Source organism: Plasmodium cynomolgi, chromosome 12 (genome assembly GCF_000321355.1).
Source record: "Plasmodium cynomolgi strain B DNA, chromosome 12, whole genome shotgun sequence".
Taxonomy (NCBI): Eukaryota; Apicomplexa; class Aconoidasida; order Haemosporida; family Plasmodiidae; genus Plasmodium; species Plasmodium cynomolgi.
Window position 1 is genome coordinate 841,617 of NC_020405.1, and position 17,697 is coordinate 859,313.

Genomic DNA, 17,697 nt, shown 5'->3' on the forward strand with positions numbered 1-17,697 from the left:
TTTATTTCGAAATTGCCTTGCCTGTTCAGGCAAAAACGGCGTGAGTGTTGGTTTGCCCAGCAAGGAGCACATTTTCTATATGATTAAGAAGTGGTGGGCCAGCAGTGAGAGAAAAAATGCACAAATGTGTGAACCCCGTTTTTTCTTGTTTCACGAGAGGGAGCCACCTTTACACCGAGGGGGGTTTACGACGTGGCCCAATTTATGTGGCAACGTCCAATCAAAACGTTAACATGACTCAAGTTTGAAGCTTCCATTTAACTCATTCATCTCGGGTTTACACACCCAGAGGGGGAGTTTTTTTGAGAAAAAAAAAGGAGAACAAATTCGTTGAAAAGTGTGAACGGGCGAGCAAACATTTTTTACATAAAAAAAAAGTTAAGCAGCAGGGGGAAAAAAAGATGGTTCGCCGTTCACGCCAATTTCTACACTTTGCTGATTTGTCGTTTGGCCAAGGTGCACAGTTACCCATGCGCGGGGCACACGTGTGTCCTATATCGTTTGGTTTGTGCCTCCACTGTTGCTGCGCAGAGTGCGTCGCACACTACTTCCTATCGCCGCTTTACTTCACCTGACCGCTTAGCCCGCTTGGCCCGCTTAGCCCATTTGGCCCCGCTTCACCCTCTCATAGTCCACGTGGGTGAGGCTGCAGCTGACTCCCTCGTAGCGCTCCACTTGTATGTTCTCCAAAAGCTCGTCATTGATTTCCCCCCTGTAGTTTGCTTTCCTAATCAATTTCTTGACGGTCGTTTGGTGATCGAAGTTATGTTGGGAAGCAACTTCGGGCAAGAAAGTCGACGAGTACCTTCTCTTATTAACGACAAAGCTGATTTTAATGCCATGCTTTCCAATAACCCAGTCATACACGTGTGCACATTTTTCAAAGTTAAATAAATACGTTATGGTGACAATCAGAAAAGGGAAATCTTTTAGCGTGATGGGATAAAATCTTGTGTCGTTGAGGGAACTCTCTAAAGCATAATAACGTAGCTCCATTATATCTGTTTCGTTTAAGCAGCCTATACAGCCGTTTAGTTCGTACGCATCGTAATCATAGGATCCCATATCTTTGACGTCATTCAGCTTCATCCATTTGACGAAGAAGGGGATCTTGAATCCGTTGTTATGTAGTGATTGGATCAGCGGGGGGGCTTTATCGAATTTCTCTTTTTTTAATTCATACTTTAGTACATCAAAGCACCATGAGCATATGGCATCTTTATTTTCGATTAGCTCATTCACTATTTTTGATTGGCTCTTTGGTAGTTGAGCTTCGGTTTGTTCTTCACTCTGGGTGGGCAGCATTCTTTCACGGCTGGGTGGGGCAGGGTGGCGACTTGGGCTTCTTCGCGTTGGGCTTCTTCTCGTTGGGCTTCTTCTTGTTGGGCTTCTTCGCGTTGGGCTTCTTCTCGTTGGACTTCTTTGCCTTGGGGGCGTTCCCACACCGTGGAGGGGAAAGCCTCTTGGCAGCGCCTCTTCAGGGGGGGAGGCCCCTTGCAGCACTTCTACGGGGGGGATCAAACCCGTTGATGGCGCTTCCGCTTGGGGAAACACAACCCTTGGTAGCGCTCCTTCGGCCACGGGGAAGCGATTGTACGGCGTATTGGCGAACATCCAGGTGAGACGATTGGTGGGTAAATTCAAAAAGTAACAAATGGCTCTCTTTTCTGTGATGCTCAATTTACAAAATGGCCCTCTTTTGTCGTTAAGGGGAAAATGCGGACTGTTATATTATGTTTTATTATATTGTATTATAATACCCTCCTACGGGTTGCTTTTATCTCGTTTTGGGGGAGACAATTTGAAGACAAATGACCGTGTAGAGGTAGTCGTGATTACAAAATGGATATCACAGAGGTGAGAGAGGGAGAAAAAAAAAAGGACTCGGGTTGTTTTTCCCCTTCTTGTGATTCCCTAATTGTGGCGGTCGCCCTTTGGGTTATCCCAGAAAAGGGGGCAGGTACCACCGGTAGGCAGTTAACGTGATTGCAAGAGAGTTTACCTCCCAGCTGGTCGGATTAGCTATTTTTGCCACTCTTCAATTTGGATGTTACTCCATTTCGCGTTTTCATCATTTGCGGCGAAGTGGGGCGCTTACGCGTTTTTCCTTTCCGCTTTTTCGGTAGTTTTTCCAGCACTTTTTCAGCACTTTTTTCAGCACTATTTCAGCACTTTTTTCAGCACTTGTTCAGCGCTTTTTATGACTGTTTTTCCTTTTATGCCTTTTTCATTTTTCTGCCTCTCCTCATTTTTCGCGTTTTTTCCCCGAGATATATGCACTTGGGGAGGTGGTCTCTCCCACGTCGAGTATCCCATGCGGGCACGGTCACTCCGAATGGCGAAGCGGGAAAGTGGCACCAACTACTGAAGGGGGGGAATTACAAACGGCACGGATTGGCAAACGAGTCCTTTGCGGGGTGTTCACAATAACCACATATTTTTCGTGCGCATTTTTTTTGCATTTTTTTTTTTACATTTTTCCCTGCATACATTTTTTCGCTCAAATGGGGGAAGCAGTTATATATATTACATGTTCACCACCTTGACGACACGTTTTTTTTTTGTGGGCCCCAAGGGAGATAGAAGGCACCCCTCGGCCATGGCATGTATGAAAGCGCTTTTGTTCACAGGGTGAAAATTGTTGCGGAGATTCCCCACCTGTGTGGCTATTTCCGTTTTGCGAATTTTTTTTTTTTTGAGTAAAAGGAGAAAGAGGCCTCTGTCCCAATTGGTCAACACAAGTTAGCCAAAAAGAAAAAAAAATTTCCCCCATTTTGGCTGCGCATATTTGGTGCGCATATTTGGTGCACATTTTGCGTGCACATATATGCGCCTGTATTGGTACATGTTAATCCAACAGGAGAATACCCCCTGGGAGAATCAAAAAAGGAACATAAAAACCGTTGTGTATGAATTGTGAAGGGGTCGGTGTGAGGGAGTGCCCGGAGACACGCTAAGCAGATTGGCATCGGAGGGAGCGAAGTCGCGGCGCCAAAAGGGTTCACGCCCATTTGTGCGGGAATCGGTCAGGGGGGGTAGCCGCTTCGCATCAGTTGCCGCTTCGCAGCAGTTGTCACTTCGCAGCAGTTGTCACTTCGCAGCAGTAGCCACTTCGCAGCAGTAGCCACTTCGCAGCAGTAGCCACTTCGCAGTAGTTGCCACTTCTCAGTTGTCACCTCCCTAGAGATACCACTTCGCCATGGTAGGGCGGTTAGCCCAGCTGGCAGCACTACTCATCGTGCTGACCCTGCAATGTCTGCGCACAGGAGCGATAGAGGTTTACATCACCGTACGGCCAAACAAAATAAAATGCTTAAAGGAGCGAATTAACAAAGATACCCTAGTAGTTGGAAAATTCAAAACAAACAACAAAAATTCACCCATTTCTATATTTATTTACGATACAGACATAAATGAAAGAACATTTAATTTTAAAAAAAAATTGCCAATTTTTGAAACGATTAATGATCATGATATTAAGACAGCTTTTACCACATTCTACTCTACGTCGTATTCCTTCTGTGCATATAATAGTACGAATAAAGTTTTGGAAGTGTTTTTCGAAATAAAGCATGGGACAGAGGCAAGGGACTATACACAGATAGCGAAATCGGAACACCTGAATGAAGCCACCATATATTTAAAGCAAATCGTTGATCAGATGAATAATTTCCACTTAAATTTGAAACGGATTAAAGCATCTGAAGAGAATGAAAAAAAATCGAGTGATAAGTTGAATGATACCCTGATGTGGTTCTCCCTCATGAATATTTTTATTATTATCGTTGCTGCCATTATTCAGGATTTCTACTTCAAGCGCTTTTTCACATCCAAGAAGATTATCTGACGGGGGAGCGGCGGGGTAGTGACGGGGTAGCTGTGGGGTAGCGGTGGGGTAGCGTGGGAGGGAGGCTTCCCCGCACGCCCGCTTCCAATCCGTTGGGTCCAGTTTTACACCTGCGTACACGGAGCGGGGTCTGCACTCCACGCAGCGGAGACCCCCTGAACGGCAAAATGGGGAGCAGCTTCTCCCATTTGCCGCTCTGCCGCTTTGCCGCTCCTCATTGCCGCTTCCCTTTGCCGCTTCGCTTTTACGAGGATGGCGCGATTGCCGACCCCCCCTCGAAATTGCCTCTTTTTTTTTTATGTCATTAAAACGTTAAAAAAATAATTTTTGAAGAACCCCTCGCACGAGGGCAAACAAGCTATTTGCGTGACAAAAAAAAAAAGAAAAAAAAGGACATAAGGGGCATAAGGGATAAAAAGGACATAAAGGATAAAAAGGATAAAATGGACAAAAAGGATAAAAAGGATAAAATGGACAAAAAGGATAAAAAGGATAAAATGGACAAAAAGGATGAAATACGACAGCGGAGGGCCGTTGCAGGGGAATCTGTTTCCCCCCTGCAGTTGGTAGCCATTTGCGGGAAGCAACCTCAGTGGTGGTGCACACTGACCTGCACGTCGGGCAGGCTGACTTCCCTCCCCGCGCTGTCAGTAGCAAAGATATGCAGCACGTAGGTACTCCCCGCTGCATTTGCCGCTGCATCTGCCCCTGTCTTTCCCGCTGCCCTGAACAACTCCCGCAAAATAACGGAGAGGCCTTTCCTTCCCGAGTGTCTAAAAGAGGGCAACCGAAACTTTGTGTAAATGATTTTGTCCCTCACCCCAACTGTCTGAATGGATACACTAAAGAGAACCTCCAGGGATGTCACCAGTTCGTCCAACGTGACGTCTTCTTTGGCTTCACTCCTCCTCATGTTTATAAATGCTTTTGCATGGCTGCTCATTTGTTCTGTATTTTTTTTCACTCCTTTTAAAGTGTTCACTAAATCGGCTAGTGCCTTTTCTCCCTCCGTCTTGGACCACTCTCCTGCGTTTCTGCTCTGCTCTGTCATCAGATGTACGTTCTTTTTTATGTCTCGAATGTGTATGGATCCCTGGTGAAGAGACGCTTCATCTTCGGATGCGGTGCCCACGGTGTGGAGGTCCTTCAGGATGGAGTCTGCCAAGTTGGTTGCCTCCTTCGCGCTGTCGTCCAGGTTATAATTTTTCTCTGCATTAGCAGCATCGTCATTCGCGCCACTCATAACACTGCGGATGGTCCCGCGAAGCCCTTTCTGCACAGCCTCCCGAAACGCCCTACTAGCCTCGGCCAGCTTCCCCTCCACCTGTTGCTCCCCCCCTCGGTAGTCAAACAGACCAACAGACAGTCCGCACTCCCCCACGATGCACTCCCCGTTACCCTTCCTCTTTCCCCCTCTTGGATAAATATCAACATAGAGATAGTTCCAAAGAGAAAACTCAAATCTCTTCATCAATGCTGATGGTGAGTTTTCATACGACAAGGGGGGACACACACTACTCAACTGAGAATGGGTGAAAAAATTATCCTCCAAATTCACATAATGATTGTTAACTGTGCTTGACAGAACTTCAAGCTTGTCGTAGGGCACGTTAAAAAACCAGAACAACGTTTTTCCCTTTTTCCTAATGTAGACCTTTCTTCCGTATGTGCAAATGGTTAGATCCTTGAGCTTTTCCTCGCGAAATTGAGTTAGGTCCTCGGGGGTGGGTTCGTCTAGCCCTAGCGGGTGGCCCGTAGGGTGGCTTCCCCCCATTTGGGCTGTCCTCCCACGCGACTGCATCAAATGGGCCAGCTTGTACAACTCGAGGGACGCCAGCGCAGAAATGGCCGAAACGACTGTAACGATCGATGGCACGATGTTGTTGCAGACTTTAAAAAACTCCATCATGGGCAGCTGCGAGAAGTTGTAATTTTCGTTCCGTATATTGGTCAGGCTGAACACGAAGTTGATATCGTCCTTGTCGTCCTGCAGGTTGCAAATCAGGGGGGTGAGCAGCGCGACTTCTTTGCGGCCGCGGGGGGGGGTAGCCTCTGAGTTGGCACCAGAGTTGTCTCCTGAGCTGCCTCCTGAGCTGTCTCCTGAGCTGCCTCCTGAGCTGTCTCCTGAGCTGCCTCCTGAGTTGACCTTCCCGCTCGCTGCCATGCTCACCTCCTCCTCGGCGAGTCCACCGCGGGCAGTTGCGCCCTCCCCCACCCCTGCTTCTTTCCCCGCCTTGCCCCCCTGGCGCTGCACCCACCGCAGGGCCAAAAGAAACACGGGGTTGTTGAAGAGCCCGAAGAGCTCCCTCTCGACAGCGGCGTAGAACTCCGTATCGGTGTTCCTGCGGATGACGGAGAGGAAGTACAGCAGCCGCTTCACATCCACGCGCAAATCATTCTTCGACACAATTTCTCGTAAGGCATCCTCAAAGGAGAGCCTTTTGGAGGTCCCCACTTGCTCATCCTTAAAAAAGAACACACCTCCTTTCTGCTTTTTCTCGCTAGCCAAAATGTCTATCAAATTTTTTAAAAACTTTTTGAAAATTTTCAAAGCACACTGGTAGAAAAGTAAATGATTTTTATTTTCCGGATGAAAGGAAACCGGTTTTGGCAACTTCTGAACTTCTTCAAAATATTTATGCAATTCTGCTTCGTTATTTTTGAGCAAGTGGATAATATTTCTCACAAAGGTGTTGTTCCAGAGTAGCTGTACGTTTTTGTGGACGTTAGGATTGAAATAAATTTTTGTTAATTTAAAAAAGTGCAGCAAGTTGCTCACGTTGTCGTAGGTGCATAGACGGCCAATAAAAGAAACAGGGTCATTTAAAAAGCTATTCATTTTTATCACATTGTCGGTAAAATAATGGTTGTAAACGCTTTTTGCAAACTGGATTACATGGTTGGGATGTTTGGGGAAGGATGTAATGGTGCACGAGTTATTTGCCTCCTGGTCGGCTTGCCCATCGACCGAGTTGCTCGTATACGTCTCACTAGAGAAGGGGATAACTATTTGGCTACTTCCCTTCAGACCCTCTATGCCCGCTTCGACCAATGGAATGGAGTTCATCACGCAGAATGTGTCGCACACTGCTCTACTTTGGAAATTGTCCAAACAAAGGATGCACACAATGGGACAGGTACTTCTTCCATTAGGCAATCTTTGTTTTATTTTCTCCTTCCCGTTAGTTCCCTCCAAGTAGGTACTACTATGTATGTGTGCCCCCTTTTGGTCATTACTCCTCGAGTGAGAAAACAACCAATTCAGAAGCAAGCCCCGGTTCCCCAATATAGACTCATCCACCTTCATTTTCACAAAACCAGAGTTCACATTTGGGTTTAACTTCTTAACATTCTCTGAAGCCACTTGGCACTTCAACTTCCCCACGTCTTTCGCACTGAACAGGAACTGCCTAGACAAATTGGATTCCTCAATCAGGTCGTAATCGACCACTTGGATGCGCCCCCCAGGGGATATGCCCCTACGTGAGGAAACGCCCATCAACGCCAGTAGCTTCAAAAACTCACACCCCAAGGCGCCTGATCCGATCAGCAAAACATTCAAACTGTTCAGAAATTTCTGAAATTGGGGCCCAAAAAAATTCAGCTGGTGCATGTGCCTTCCGTGATACTTGTGAGTAATTTTCGCAAAGGGAAATAAATCCCTCTTATCGAAAAATAAAGTCTGGTGAATGGGTTTGAATTTGCTCGTCACACCTTTTAAAATTTCTTGAGTCACCAAAGATCCGAAAAATGCAGAAAATGGCGACAATTCAATGTGTGCAGCTGAACAAAATTGATTTACTACCTGAACGTTCATATTTTTTTTTTTTTTTTTACACCAATTTTGAAACGCTAGAATATCCTTTGGGGTGAATATTTTCTCCCCCTTCTTATGTTTTATCATTTCTTCGTAACATAGAAAGCACAGCTCTTCGTCACTTACTTGGTCTCCTTCATCTGGACGGCTAAACAACGACATGAGGTAGGACCACGGCGTACAGCTTTTTCTCCTGTCCAGTTTTCCCCGCACACCGTTTAAGTATTCCTCCAAACTTTGATAATTTAACCTGACCTGTTCAGGCACTTTTTTGATACTCATATTACGAGGGGAATTTTTCAAAAGGATTTCTTGCACACACTGATTGCCGCCTTTTCGTTGGAGTATCTTCCTCAATTTTTCAAACAAATGGATACCGAGATGGTGGCTCTTTTTTTCTACATACTGTACAACTCGGAGGGGGAGCACATACCCCACAATCGTGTCCAATGCATTTTTTTTTTTCAAAATGCTGACGCGGATTTTGTTACTTCTCTTGCACACATCTGTAATTTCGCAGGGAATATTCATCACCTCCTCATTTCCATTTTGCACACGTAAAATTAGGACATCCTTTTCGCTCAGCTGGATGTCCCTGTAGTTGGGCAAACAATGCAAGACGACGTGACCATCGCCCGCGAGTTCCACTTGGCTTATATCGTACGACTCGCCATTGCTGTTCGAATTGGAGTAGGCAAACTGTCCAAAGTCGACAAAAATTCGTCCAAACAGGCCTACTGTATTTACACAAATGAACTTTTTTTTTTCTTCTTTCACACTTCCCCCTCTGCACAGATTACTCAGTTTTATGTTAAACTGGTCACTTTGATTTGTGGATACAACTACGTCGTAGTGTTGCACCGCATTTTCAACATTTGTGACCACTTCAATTTTGCAGTTGTCACTCAGCTTACGCATGTTCTGCACACAAGCTATGCTTTTTTTTTCCTTGCCTATAAATTTCTTCTCGCAAAAGAAGAGGTTATCTATGTCGTCTACGCTCAAAATGTCATTGTCATATATTCCTATTTCCTTCACTCCGCAAAGAATTAAATTTTTGCATATTTCGCTACTTACCCCGTTTAGGCCGATGACTAATATTTTACTCTTTCGAATTTTTTTTTCTTCTTCATATCCGTGCGTGTATATTTGTCTGCTGTATTTTTTTTCCTTCTGCAGGAGGTCCACACCATTCGGTGATCGAGTTTCCTCATTTGGATGGTCTGAATCACAGTTGAGTACTTGATGCTTGGTCGCTTGTCCCTTTGCCCGTCTTGTGGCATAATTCATATGGCTAACAGTGTCACACAGACTAGGCTTTTTCCTATCTGGACTTTGTGTGTGTGTGCTTAACTGTGGCCACTTCTTTGGGGCGTCCCCGTGTAGCACATCCCTTAGGCCACCTTCGAGACTTCCCCCCTTGGCATTTTTAAAATCGCTCGCTACATTTTCAAGTAAGCACTTCTGGGAAGTGCAACAATTTTTCGATTTGTTATCCTCCCTTTTTACATGTATGCTACAGAGTTTGCTCAAATGGTGTGTACTCCCTTTCCATTTTGTCCTCCTTACAGCAAAGTGTCCCCTTTGTAGATTCTCCTTGTTTCTGAAAATGTCATAAACTGGGAAGGACAACCTACCGCTATCAACCTTAACCGTGTTGTAATTTGATATGCGACAATTGGACGGGCTTGCTGTGTGTAATATCACCCAAAAGATAAAAAGGCAGAAATGTTTCGAAACAAAATTCATAGTTTGCACACCACATGTAGGTTATTAAAAATAAGTGGGCGAGCGAAATAAGCTCTTTGTCTTATTCTGGTGGGGGGCGTAAAAAAAAGGAAAAAAAAAGAAAAAAGGAAAAAAAAGAAAAAAAGAAAAAAAGAAAAAGAAATTATATTTTGTGTCCCCGTCCATTTTTACGTCCGCTATTTATAAGGAGTGCAACCTGGGTGAGTTGTTCGTCTCCCCAATGGGTTCCCCTATTTTTGCTCTATCTCATGTGAGCGCTTCCGCTGACACTTCTCTACCCCCCAGCGCAGAGCGTGTTTTTATCCAATCGATTAGCTCGATCCCCGCTGATTCTTCCTCCCCCTCTTTCGATTTATGCAAAAGTTGTTCTTACGGAGGTGCCACAAGCAATATGCAGCAACATCGCGGGGAGAGCACTATGCGAACAGGTCGTCTTTTCATCTTTACAACTCCGCTGCGAGTGGCATAAGTGCGTTCCCCTCCGTGTTGTCATTTAGCTTTCTTTTTTTTGCGCGCGCGCCTGCTGGGAGTAGCCCCTCTGTGGGTATCTCCTGCTCGTGCATCTGTTCCGGCAGGTCAATTCCCTTTATTCTGCGTTGTTATCTTTTTCCGCTTTTTTGAATGCTCCCCTCAAACTGTTCACCTCTTTCATCGCGAGATGCCCTTATTCTTTCTCCCTCACCTGTTGAAACGCCGCACGGTGAATGTGCGCTCTGACACGAATTAGGCGTGCGATTCGGTCAGTTACTCGTGTAAACTTCCCCAATGGAGTTCACTCATCTCACATTATCCTCGCTCTTAGCTTTGGGGGGTTTCCTTCTTAAAGCGCATACCCTCATCTATCCGCGTTAATCACTTGCGCTCTTTTTTTAAACTAGGGGAAATAAGTCCACAGTTTAGCTTCTTATAAAAAGGCGGCGAATTTTTTTTTTTTCGCTACCTGTTCAGGCAAAAGTGTACTTTTTTTTTTTTCGCTACCTGTTCAGGTGAATGTGTTAATTATTTTTTTTTTTTTAGCTGCCTGTTCAGGTGAATATTTTTTTCTTTTTTTTCTGCAGTATGCACATGGGCTCTCCTATTTTTTTTTTTTTTTTTTTTTTGGAACCCAACTCTGCATGCACATACACTGAATGGAGAACACGCACCAATTTTGCGGCATGGAGAAAGAAGTCTCATTGTTTAATCTGTCTGCGCTTTTTTTTTTCCCCCCTCGGATGAATTTTTCAGAAGCGTTGCTTTTTTCGCGCTTTACTCGTTTGTCTGCCTGCTTTACAACATGGCGGATCAGCGGCCACACGTTCTGCGAAACAAGTCCGACCGGCGTGTACCTTCGCCTCGCGCGATCATTTGTACAACCGTTGTTTGCGTCCGTTCGCACAACTTTTTGCGATAGCTTGCGACAAATTTTTACAACCAACATTTGTGACCAACATTTGCGACCAATATTTGCAACGAGCATTTTGAGCCAACATTTGCGCGCCCCTTAAAAGCATGCCACTTTCCCAACATCGCCATGCACACACAAGGGAACTGAAACGAGAACCACGCGCACAAATTTTTGAAAAATAAAAGCAAAAAGAGGACTCAGCTGAACACTTTCTTGCCCCTGCACATCCTGTTTCATCGCTTTCGGGGGAAACTTCGATAAGGACTTTGCTCCCACTGTGCGCGTCTTTTTTGTTGCGCTGCTCGGCATGCTATCTTTTTTTTTCCTCTTCGTGGCTGCCTTTTTCAGCGTTTCGCTTTCTTTTTATCGTTTTTTTTTTTTTTTTTTTCCTCCTATTTTTTCCCCTTCGATAGAACCTGCCTTACAAAAACGTTTTTGAATTTCCCTCCCCTTTCAAAGTTAACCATGTATGTGCTTCCCTTAGCGAACTGGTACTCGCACGACCCCACATCCTTGTGCCTGTACCCGTACTTCTACGCTCTTCTGTGTCACTACATATGCATTTGCTACTTATACACATGCTTGTCTCCTCTAGTTCGCTTCTACATAATATGCAAGCAAGTTTTTATCATCCTGTGTTTCGCTCTCCTCTTAATAATGGAGTTTAACTGTGAGGTAATTTACTTCCTCTTTCTGTGAATGGGGCAGTACTGCAAATAGGTATGTCCTTGCCCTAAGTTCCATGCGAATGTTCGACTGAGCTGTGGTGGGGGGGCTACAACCCATATACTATTATCTTTGATGGAAACACAGAGATGGAAGCTCCTTCGGAAGATCCTTGCTGTTACTGCTTGGGCAGCACAGATGGAAAGCCGTACCACCACGTCATGTGGAAGTCCTACAAAATGTGTATCCGATGCAAAACGAACTTGAAAAATTGCCTCTCCTGTGAAAGGAAAATAAAGGAAAAGAGATCCCCACCCTCACGAGGTTACACCCCTTGCTGTCGATCCACATACGATAATTTATGTGACATATGTTGCAAGCTTCCCATCATCTGTTGCGATAAAAAATTGGGGGATGTCATAGCTGAAGTTTTGTATGTCCTAGATTTGTGCATGGGGATTAGGGTTCCCCCCAATTTTGTGACCTACCAGAATATTTACTCCTTTAACAAGGTAAGGTTTAATGACGCAAATCACTGCTGTACATTTGAATATGATCACGTTGGGTATGCGCAGAGGGGAGAGCTAGTAGACCCGGTAGAGACAGCACAGCAAAGCGAGGCTACAGCACCGGGAAGGGACCCCCCAAATGGGAAAAACGGCAAGGTCATTGGAGAAGACTTCAAATCGGAGCAAAACCAAAGGAGAGACATAAAAACACTTCTTCGGAAGCTCACTCGTTCGAGAAATCGGCAAAAAAAAAAAAAAGGACGTGACACGAACAGGTGAAGAAGAACAAAAGGTGAACTTTTTGAGCCCCCTGAAAAATGACAACTCGGGAAATAACAAAGTAGAGGAGAGAGATAGGGGTGGAAATCCCCTTATGTGCACTGCTAAAAGGAGGAAGGAAAGTGAGCCTCACCCCGTCGCTCCCCTTACAAAGCTACCCCCTACCGAGGGGAACAACCAGCTCGACGAGACACACAAGCGAAGCAGGGAACGAAAAAATCACCAACTGAAGAAGAAACTGGTTTCCAAAAATTCGAGTCTATATAGCAAGGCAACGACGTCCCTCTTGGACTACATCAAATTTCTGAGAAGTCGGACCAAGGAAAGGGGAAAAGACAGGAGAGGCAGAATTTCTCTCCGCAAGGGGAGGGCAAAAGTGGAGGAGGAAAAGAACAATACAACCGCCGATATGAAGAAGAGAACGAGGATCTCCACTCGCATTGCGACCCGGATCGCTTCTAAAGCGGTTACTCAAAAGGATTCCCAAAAGGCTTCCCAAACGGCTCCCCAAACGGCTCCCCAAACGGCTGTCCAAAGGGTTTCCCAAATGGCCGCCGCGACAGCACGGAAGTCATACGATCTGCATCTCGTGCTTTCCTTTTCCAACCAACCGAACGAAGAAGAAATCTTCACACGGTTGCTACATAACGAGCTCAAATTTACCGATGTGCTATACCTACGGAACATGTTCAAGCAAAATGAGAATGGAGAAAAAACCATAGCATCGTGCAACTGTGTAATCGTGTCGCAAAAAAAATTACTCCTTTTACATGAGCAGAATAAGATGATACCAAATTATGCATACAGAAATTTAAAGCTACACGAACTGTTGCCTCAAAATAAGGATCACATAAAACTGGTTGACCATCTCTCGTTAGCTAATTGCTTGCCAGATATTTCATTTTGCTTTTACATGTCCCACGAGCTCATGCATACGTACCTATGGGTCTCACACTTTGACACATCTGTGCATTTTGAGAAAATACAAAAGATTGTAAAGGTGCTGCATTCGAGATCTTTTCATGTAGGGAGTAAGAACAACCGTGGCGATAAGTTCCACAAAAGTTTAGCTTATTATTTGTCTCCCGAGTTGGAGGAAGCCCTGTGCGTGTTCGCGTCCGTTCAGTTTATGCATCATTTGAGGGAGATTAACGCAGGAGGGTGCGAAAGTGGGCATTCTTATAATCTCGAAGGTGAAGGTATCCATGAGTGCGAACGAGAATTGATAAACTACTACATCAGGACATGCGAGCGAGGGGTATCCCCCATGTATGGCAAAAACTACCGAGAGCTAAAAAGAATTATGAAGAATTATACGCTGGGGGATATTCTGCACATCATTGGCGATATAAAGCGCGCACGCTTTTACCCGGTGGTAACTCTGCGATTACTGCGTGCTGTGATTTCCTCTATCCGTGTTGTAAGTTAAGTAGATGGGATAAAAATGCGTACAGAGAGGAGAACCCCGTGTGCATAATAATACCTCTTTGCTCACGTCGTTCACATCATTTCTTTTTGGAGTCCATAAGTTTTGGCCCTTTTTCCCAAAACTGAACAAAGTGAACACGTGAAAAAAAAAAAACTTTTCATTTAACCGCCTTTTTTTACACATCTTTAGACGGATGTTACTTCAGCTCTGCGCTGTGTTAAACCTTTTTAATATGCACAAAAATGATCGACGAGGATTTCCCCCTTGTTCGGAATTTCCACCAAACGGAGTGTGCCCTACTTTGTTTCCATCTCCATACGGCCAATTAAACATGGGTTACAAAGAAAGAAAAAAAAAATGTAAAGACGAAGGGACGTCCTCTTCGCTTAGAAAAGCGTTTCACTTAGCGTGGTATGGTATTAAAAAAAAAAAAAAAGAAAAAGGGGAGATACCCGCTGGTTTATTTTGTTTATTCCATATATAAGTTTCAAACAAGACAACAAAAAAATGATTAAAAAGGTGACATTAAGAGCATACGCATATGTATATGTAGCATACACATCAAGCACGTGGGACATACACGCACAGGAGGAGGGGGGAGGGGAAGCCAAACCGAAACAGTTGTCAATCTGGACAACTTGCCGCGTTTAAGAAAAAAAAAAAAAAAAAAAGTACAGATTTAGCTAGCTGGCTAGCCAAAAGGTCACTTTTTTTTCTCTTTTTTTATTTATTTAATTATTTTTTTTAATACTTGGCCATGATATACCTTGCCCGCACAAAGGTGAACTTCTCCCCGTTATACGTGAACTCACAGCTTTCATTAGAGAAGGGAGAAAATTTGATGTAGTCGTTTACACGTATATCGATTGGGACTTTGTTATTATTCGAGTCGTAAATACCATCGCCAACTGCTACAACAAGTCCGTCCGTTGATTTTTCGTTCTTGGACTCAGGCATTATTATTAACGAGTTGGACGTTGCATTTGTGTCAACTAATTTGATAAGCACGCGGTCATAGAAGGGGGTGATGTTGTCTGGTCTCACCTCCACGGACGCATCGTTGATTTTCGCCAGGATTTCTTCGTTCGATATTAGCAGGCACTCCTTGTCGTTGTACTTCAGCTGCGGGCGGTGAGGAAGCAGTGCGGTTGGTGAGGAAGCAGTGCGGTTGGTGAGGAAGCAGTGCGGTTGGTGAGGAAGCAGTGCGGTTGGTGAGGAAGCAGTGCGGTTGGTGAGGAAGCAGTTTGGATGGCGTGGAAGCGCAGTTCCGTTTGCCTCCCTCATGCTGGGGGCCTGCACACATGGCACACAGCTCCTCCGCAATGTCTTACTTTGGTTCCATCGCTCGGGTTGAATATCACAACATCGCCAACCTGGATGTCTATCGGTACTCTTTCGCTGCAGGGCAAAGGGGGGAAATATATATGTAATAAAATAAGCCTCTCCAAGAGCTCACATTTTTGTGAGGGCATTAATCAGGGGAGGGGAAAAAAGGGGGGCCATGTTTCTCATCCGTAATGGTAACTCCTTTTTGTGGATTTTTTTTTTTTTTCCTTTTTTTTCCTTTTGATTGTGTTTTTTTTTTTTTTGTTCCACGTTTTTCTTTCCACAAGTGGGTAATCGAAAAAAAAAAAAAAAAAAAAAAAACGGAAGACCTTTCTTTTTTGCGCCTTTATAGTATTCTCTTTTTAAAATTCAGTTTGTTTTTAAAAATTCAGCCTATTTGCGCAGTGTCCATTTTATGTGCCCACTCGGGTGCAACTCTCCACTTTGAGGTGTATACCCCCCCCCCTTTGGTATGTGGGGTGTACCAACTGTGCCTCCTCACCAGCACGCCCCTACTCTGCACTTCACGTGCCAGCGGTTGTTTTTTACCCGTTTTTGGTGTTGACAGCTCCGGTGCCCACGCCAAGAATTTTTCCGATGTATTGGTTCTTTCGCATCTGCGGGGAAGCGGCGAAAGGGGGATAAATAAAAAAGTGAAGTGGCGGCGAATCCCATAAGCTGTGAAATGGGTAAGCGGATCAGCGGTTACAGAGATACACAGCGCTTTGCTACACCAGCTGGGCACCACTCCGCAAAGCCCAAATTACCGTGTCACCGATGAAGACGCCTGCCTCAGTGGTATCGTACGCCTCATCCTTCTGAATCAAAACGAACTCATTCAGGGGAGTCAAGGGACCCCGTATAATCTTATTCTCCAGTTTGTACTCTGAAAAAAAGGGGGGGAAATTTAAAGATGGTGGTGCAGTGCACTAGGACTAATACGAAGTTCGGGACGGACAGGGGGTACATGCAGGGGGTACATGCAGGGGGTACATGCAGGGGCTACACATGTGCGAGGTGTCCCATGCTTTCAATGTGTACTCCACGGCATGCATAAGACGAGGACTCATCTTTAGGAGGGTCCAGAAAAAAATGACGAACCTGTGGCCCGCAGCCTCTGCGAAGAACTCCGCTGCAGTTGCCTCGGGTTGCTCGTGACGAAATTCTGAAATGGGGAAGCGGCAAAAGGGGGAAGAATAAAGAAGTCATATGGCGGCGAAGTGGAGAGGCGGCGAAGTGAAGGGGCGGAGAAGTGAAGGGGCGGAGAAGTGACGGGGGAACGGGCGGAGAAGTGACGGGGAGAAGAAGTGACGGGGAGGAGAAGTGACGGGGCGGAGAAGTGACGGGGCGGAGAAGTGACGGGGCGGAGAAGCGAACGGGATATAGAGCCGGGTGGCAACTCCGTTCTCGGCGCGGGGGGGCTCACCAAATTGCTGCTTATAGTAACCCTCTTCGCCAGAGCCGCCATCAAGGAGATGGCAACAAGGGATGCCAGCGTATAGAGCTTCATCTTGGGAAGGCCTGCCCTGGATTACGCGCACATAAATGTGTAGGCTGCGTGTGTTGCTTGCGCGGCTTCAGCAGCTTCTACAGCTTCTGCAGCTTCTACAGCTTCTGCAGCTTCTACGGCTTCTGCAGCTTCAACGGCTTCTGCAGCTTCAACGGCTTCTGCAGCTTCAACGGCTTCTGCAGCTTCTCCAGCTTCTACAGGTTGTGTGGCCCTTATCCGCTGCACAGCCGGTGGAAGAGCAGCGCGCTTCGAAACAGGCACTAATGCAACGCTCCAAATTTTTTCTCTGTTATATGAAGCCCCTCTCACGGCAAGTATTTCAATACATGTGCAGGAACTCCGTTTTACAGCTAGCGGTAGGAACTTACACGCACGCGGCTGCAAAAACCTGTGGTCAGGGTGTTCAACGGAGGCTTATGCCTTATCGCGTGGTCAATACTTTATGAGATGGGTATGCTCAAGGGGCTCGTACAACTGCTTTGCGGCGCAGAACTTTTTTTTGCAAAACTCTGAGGGACATGTGCGAGTCCCCGGGTGAGCAACTCTTAACTGCCACAGTTGCGGTAGGGTGCTTGACTGGCAAAAAAAAAAAAAAAAAAAAAAAAAACGGCCTTCCTACCGTGCCTCACATATTATGCATGCACAAAATGTAGCACCAGCAGTGCATATTCCTTTCGCAACTTGAGGCATACCCCCAACTGCATATGCGCACACGGCTATGCAGCTTTGTCAGCTAGCCCCTTCCCGGCGAGGACGTCTCTTCGAGTTGTTTGCGGCGCGAAAGGAAAAAAAAAAAAAAATGCAAATCAACTGAACTGAACTGAACGTAACGTAACGCAACGTAACGTAACGAAACGAAACGAAACGCAAAAAGGAGGAAAACGCTAACGTAAAAAATGCTGACATAAAAAGTTCTGGCATGAGGAGCGCCAAATGAGGAACTCAAAATTCGCAAGTAAACGACGGAGCGTAAACTACCGCGCGTAAACATCCGCGCGCATATACCGGATAGCAAACACCGGAAGCGCTGAAGCAAAAAAACGCCGAGCTTACCAGCTGCTCGTTCGCCAAATTAGCCGGCCTCGCGAGGAAGCGCATCAACGCGAATGCCTTGTCCACAGCGGTGATAACTGCCACAGCGGTGATAACTGCTACAGCCGCGATAACTGCCACAGCGG

At 45.7% G+C, this 17,697-nt stretch overlaps 5 protein-coding genes across 5 annotated transcripts; 2 read left to right on the forward strand and 3 right to left on the reverse strand.

Moving 5' to 3' along the window:
- Nucleotides 1-597: 597 nt before the first annotated feature.
- Nucleotides 598-1,305, reverse strand: PCYB_122940 (hypothetical protein; the record flags this gene model as incomplete). Its single annotated transcript, XM_004223626.1, has 1 exon — nucleotides 598-1,305. One exon carries the CDS (start codon nucleotides 1,303-1,305, stop codon nucleotides 598-600), a length of 708 nt encoding a protein of 235 aa, XP_004223674.1.
- Nucleotides 1,306-3,199: 1,894 nt separating this feature from the next.
- Nucleotides 3,200-3,847, forward strand: PCYB_122950 (transmembrane protein Tmp21 homologue; the record flags this gene model as incomplete). The annotated part of the gene is made up of 1 exon (XM_004223627.1): nucleotides 3,200-3,847. One exon carries the CDS (start codon nucleotides 3,200-3,202, stop codon nucleotides 3,845-3,847), a length of 648 nt encoding a protein of 215 aa, XP_004223675.1.
- Nucleotides 3,848-4,436: 589 nt separating this feature from the next.
- PCYB_122955 (ubiquitin-activating enzyme) lies at nucleotides 4,437-9,413 on the reverse strand (the record flags this gene model as incomplete). Its single annotated transcript, XM_004223628.1, has 1 exon — nucleotides 4,437-9,413. The coding sequence occupies one exon, from the start codon at nucleotides 9,411-9,413 to the stop codon at nucleotides 4,437-4,439; it is 4,977 nt and encodes a 1,658-aa protein (XP_004223676.1).
- A 2,798-nt stretch (nucleotides 9,414-12,211) lies between these two features.
- PCYB_122960 (hypothetical protein) lies at nucleotides 12,212-13,683 on the forward strand (the record flags this gene model as incomplete). The annotated part of the gene is made up of 2 exons (XM_004223629.1): nucleotides 12,212-12,315; nucleotides 12,409-13,683. Coding segments are annotated over 2 exons (1,377 nt in total), but the record flags the coding sequence as incomplete, so codon positions are not given.
- A 744-nt stretch (nucleotides 13,684-14,427) lies between these two features.
- Nucleotides 14,428-16,079, reverse strand: PCYB_122970 (chaperonin; the record flags this gene model as incomplete). The annotated part of the gene is made up of 5 exons (XM_004223630.1): nucleotides 14,428-14,805; nucleotides 15,015-15,081; nucleotides 15,559-15,626; nucleotides 15,777-15,895; nucleotides 16,070-16,079. The coding sequence occupies 5 exons, from the start codon at nucleotides 16,077-16,079 to the stop codon at nucleotides 14,428-14,430; spliced, it is 642 nt and encodes a 213-aa protein (XP_004223678.1).
- Nucleotides 16,080-17,697: the final 1,618 nt, after the last annotated feature.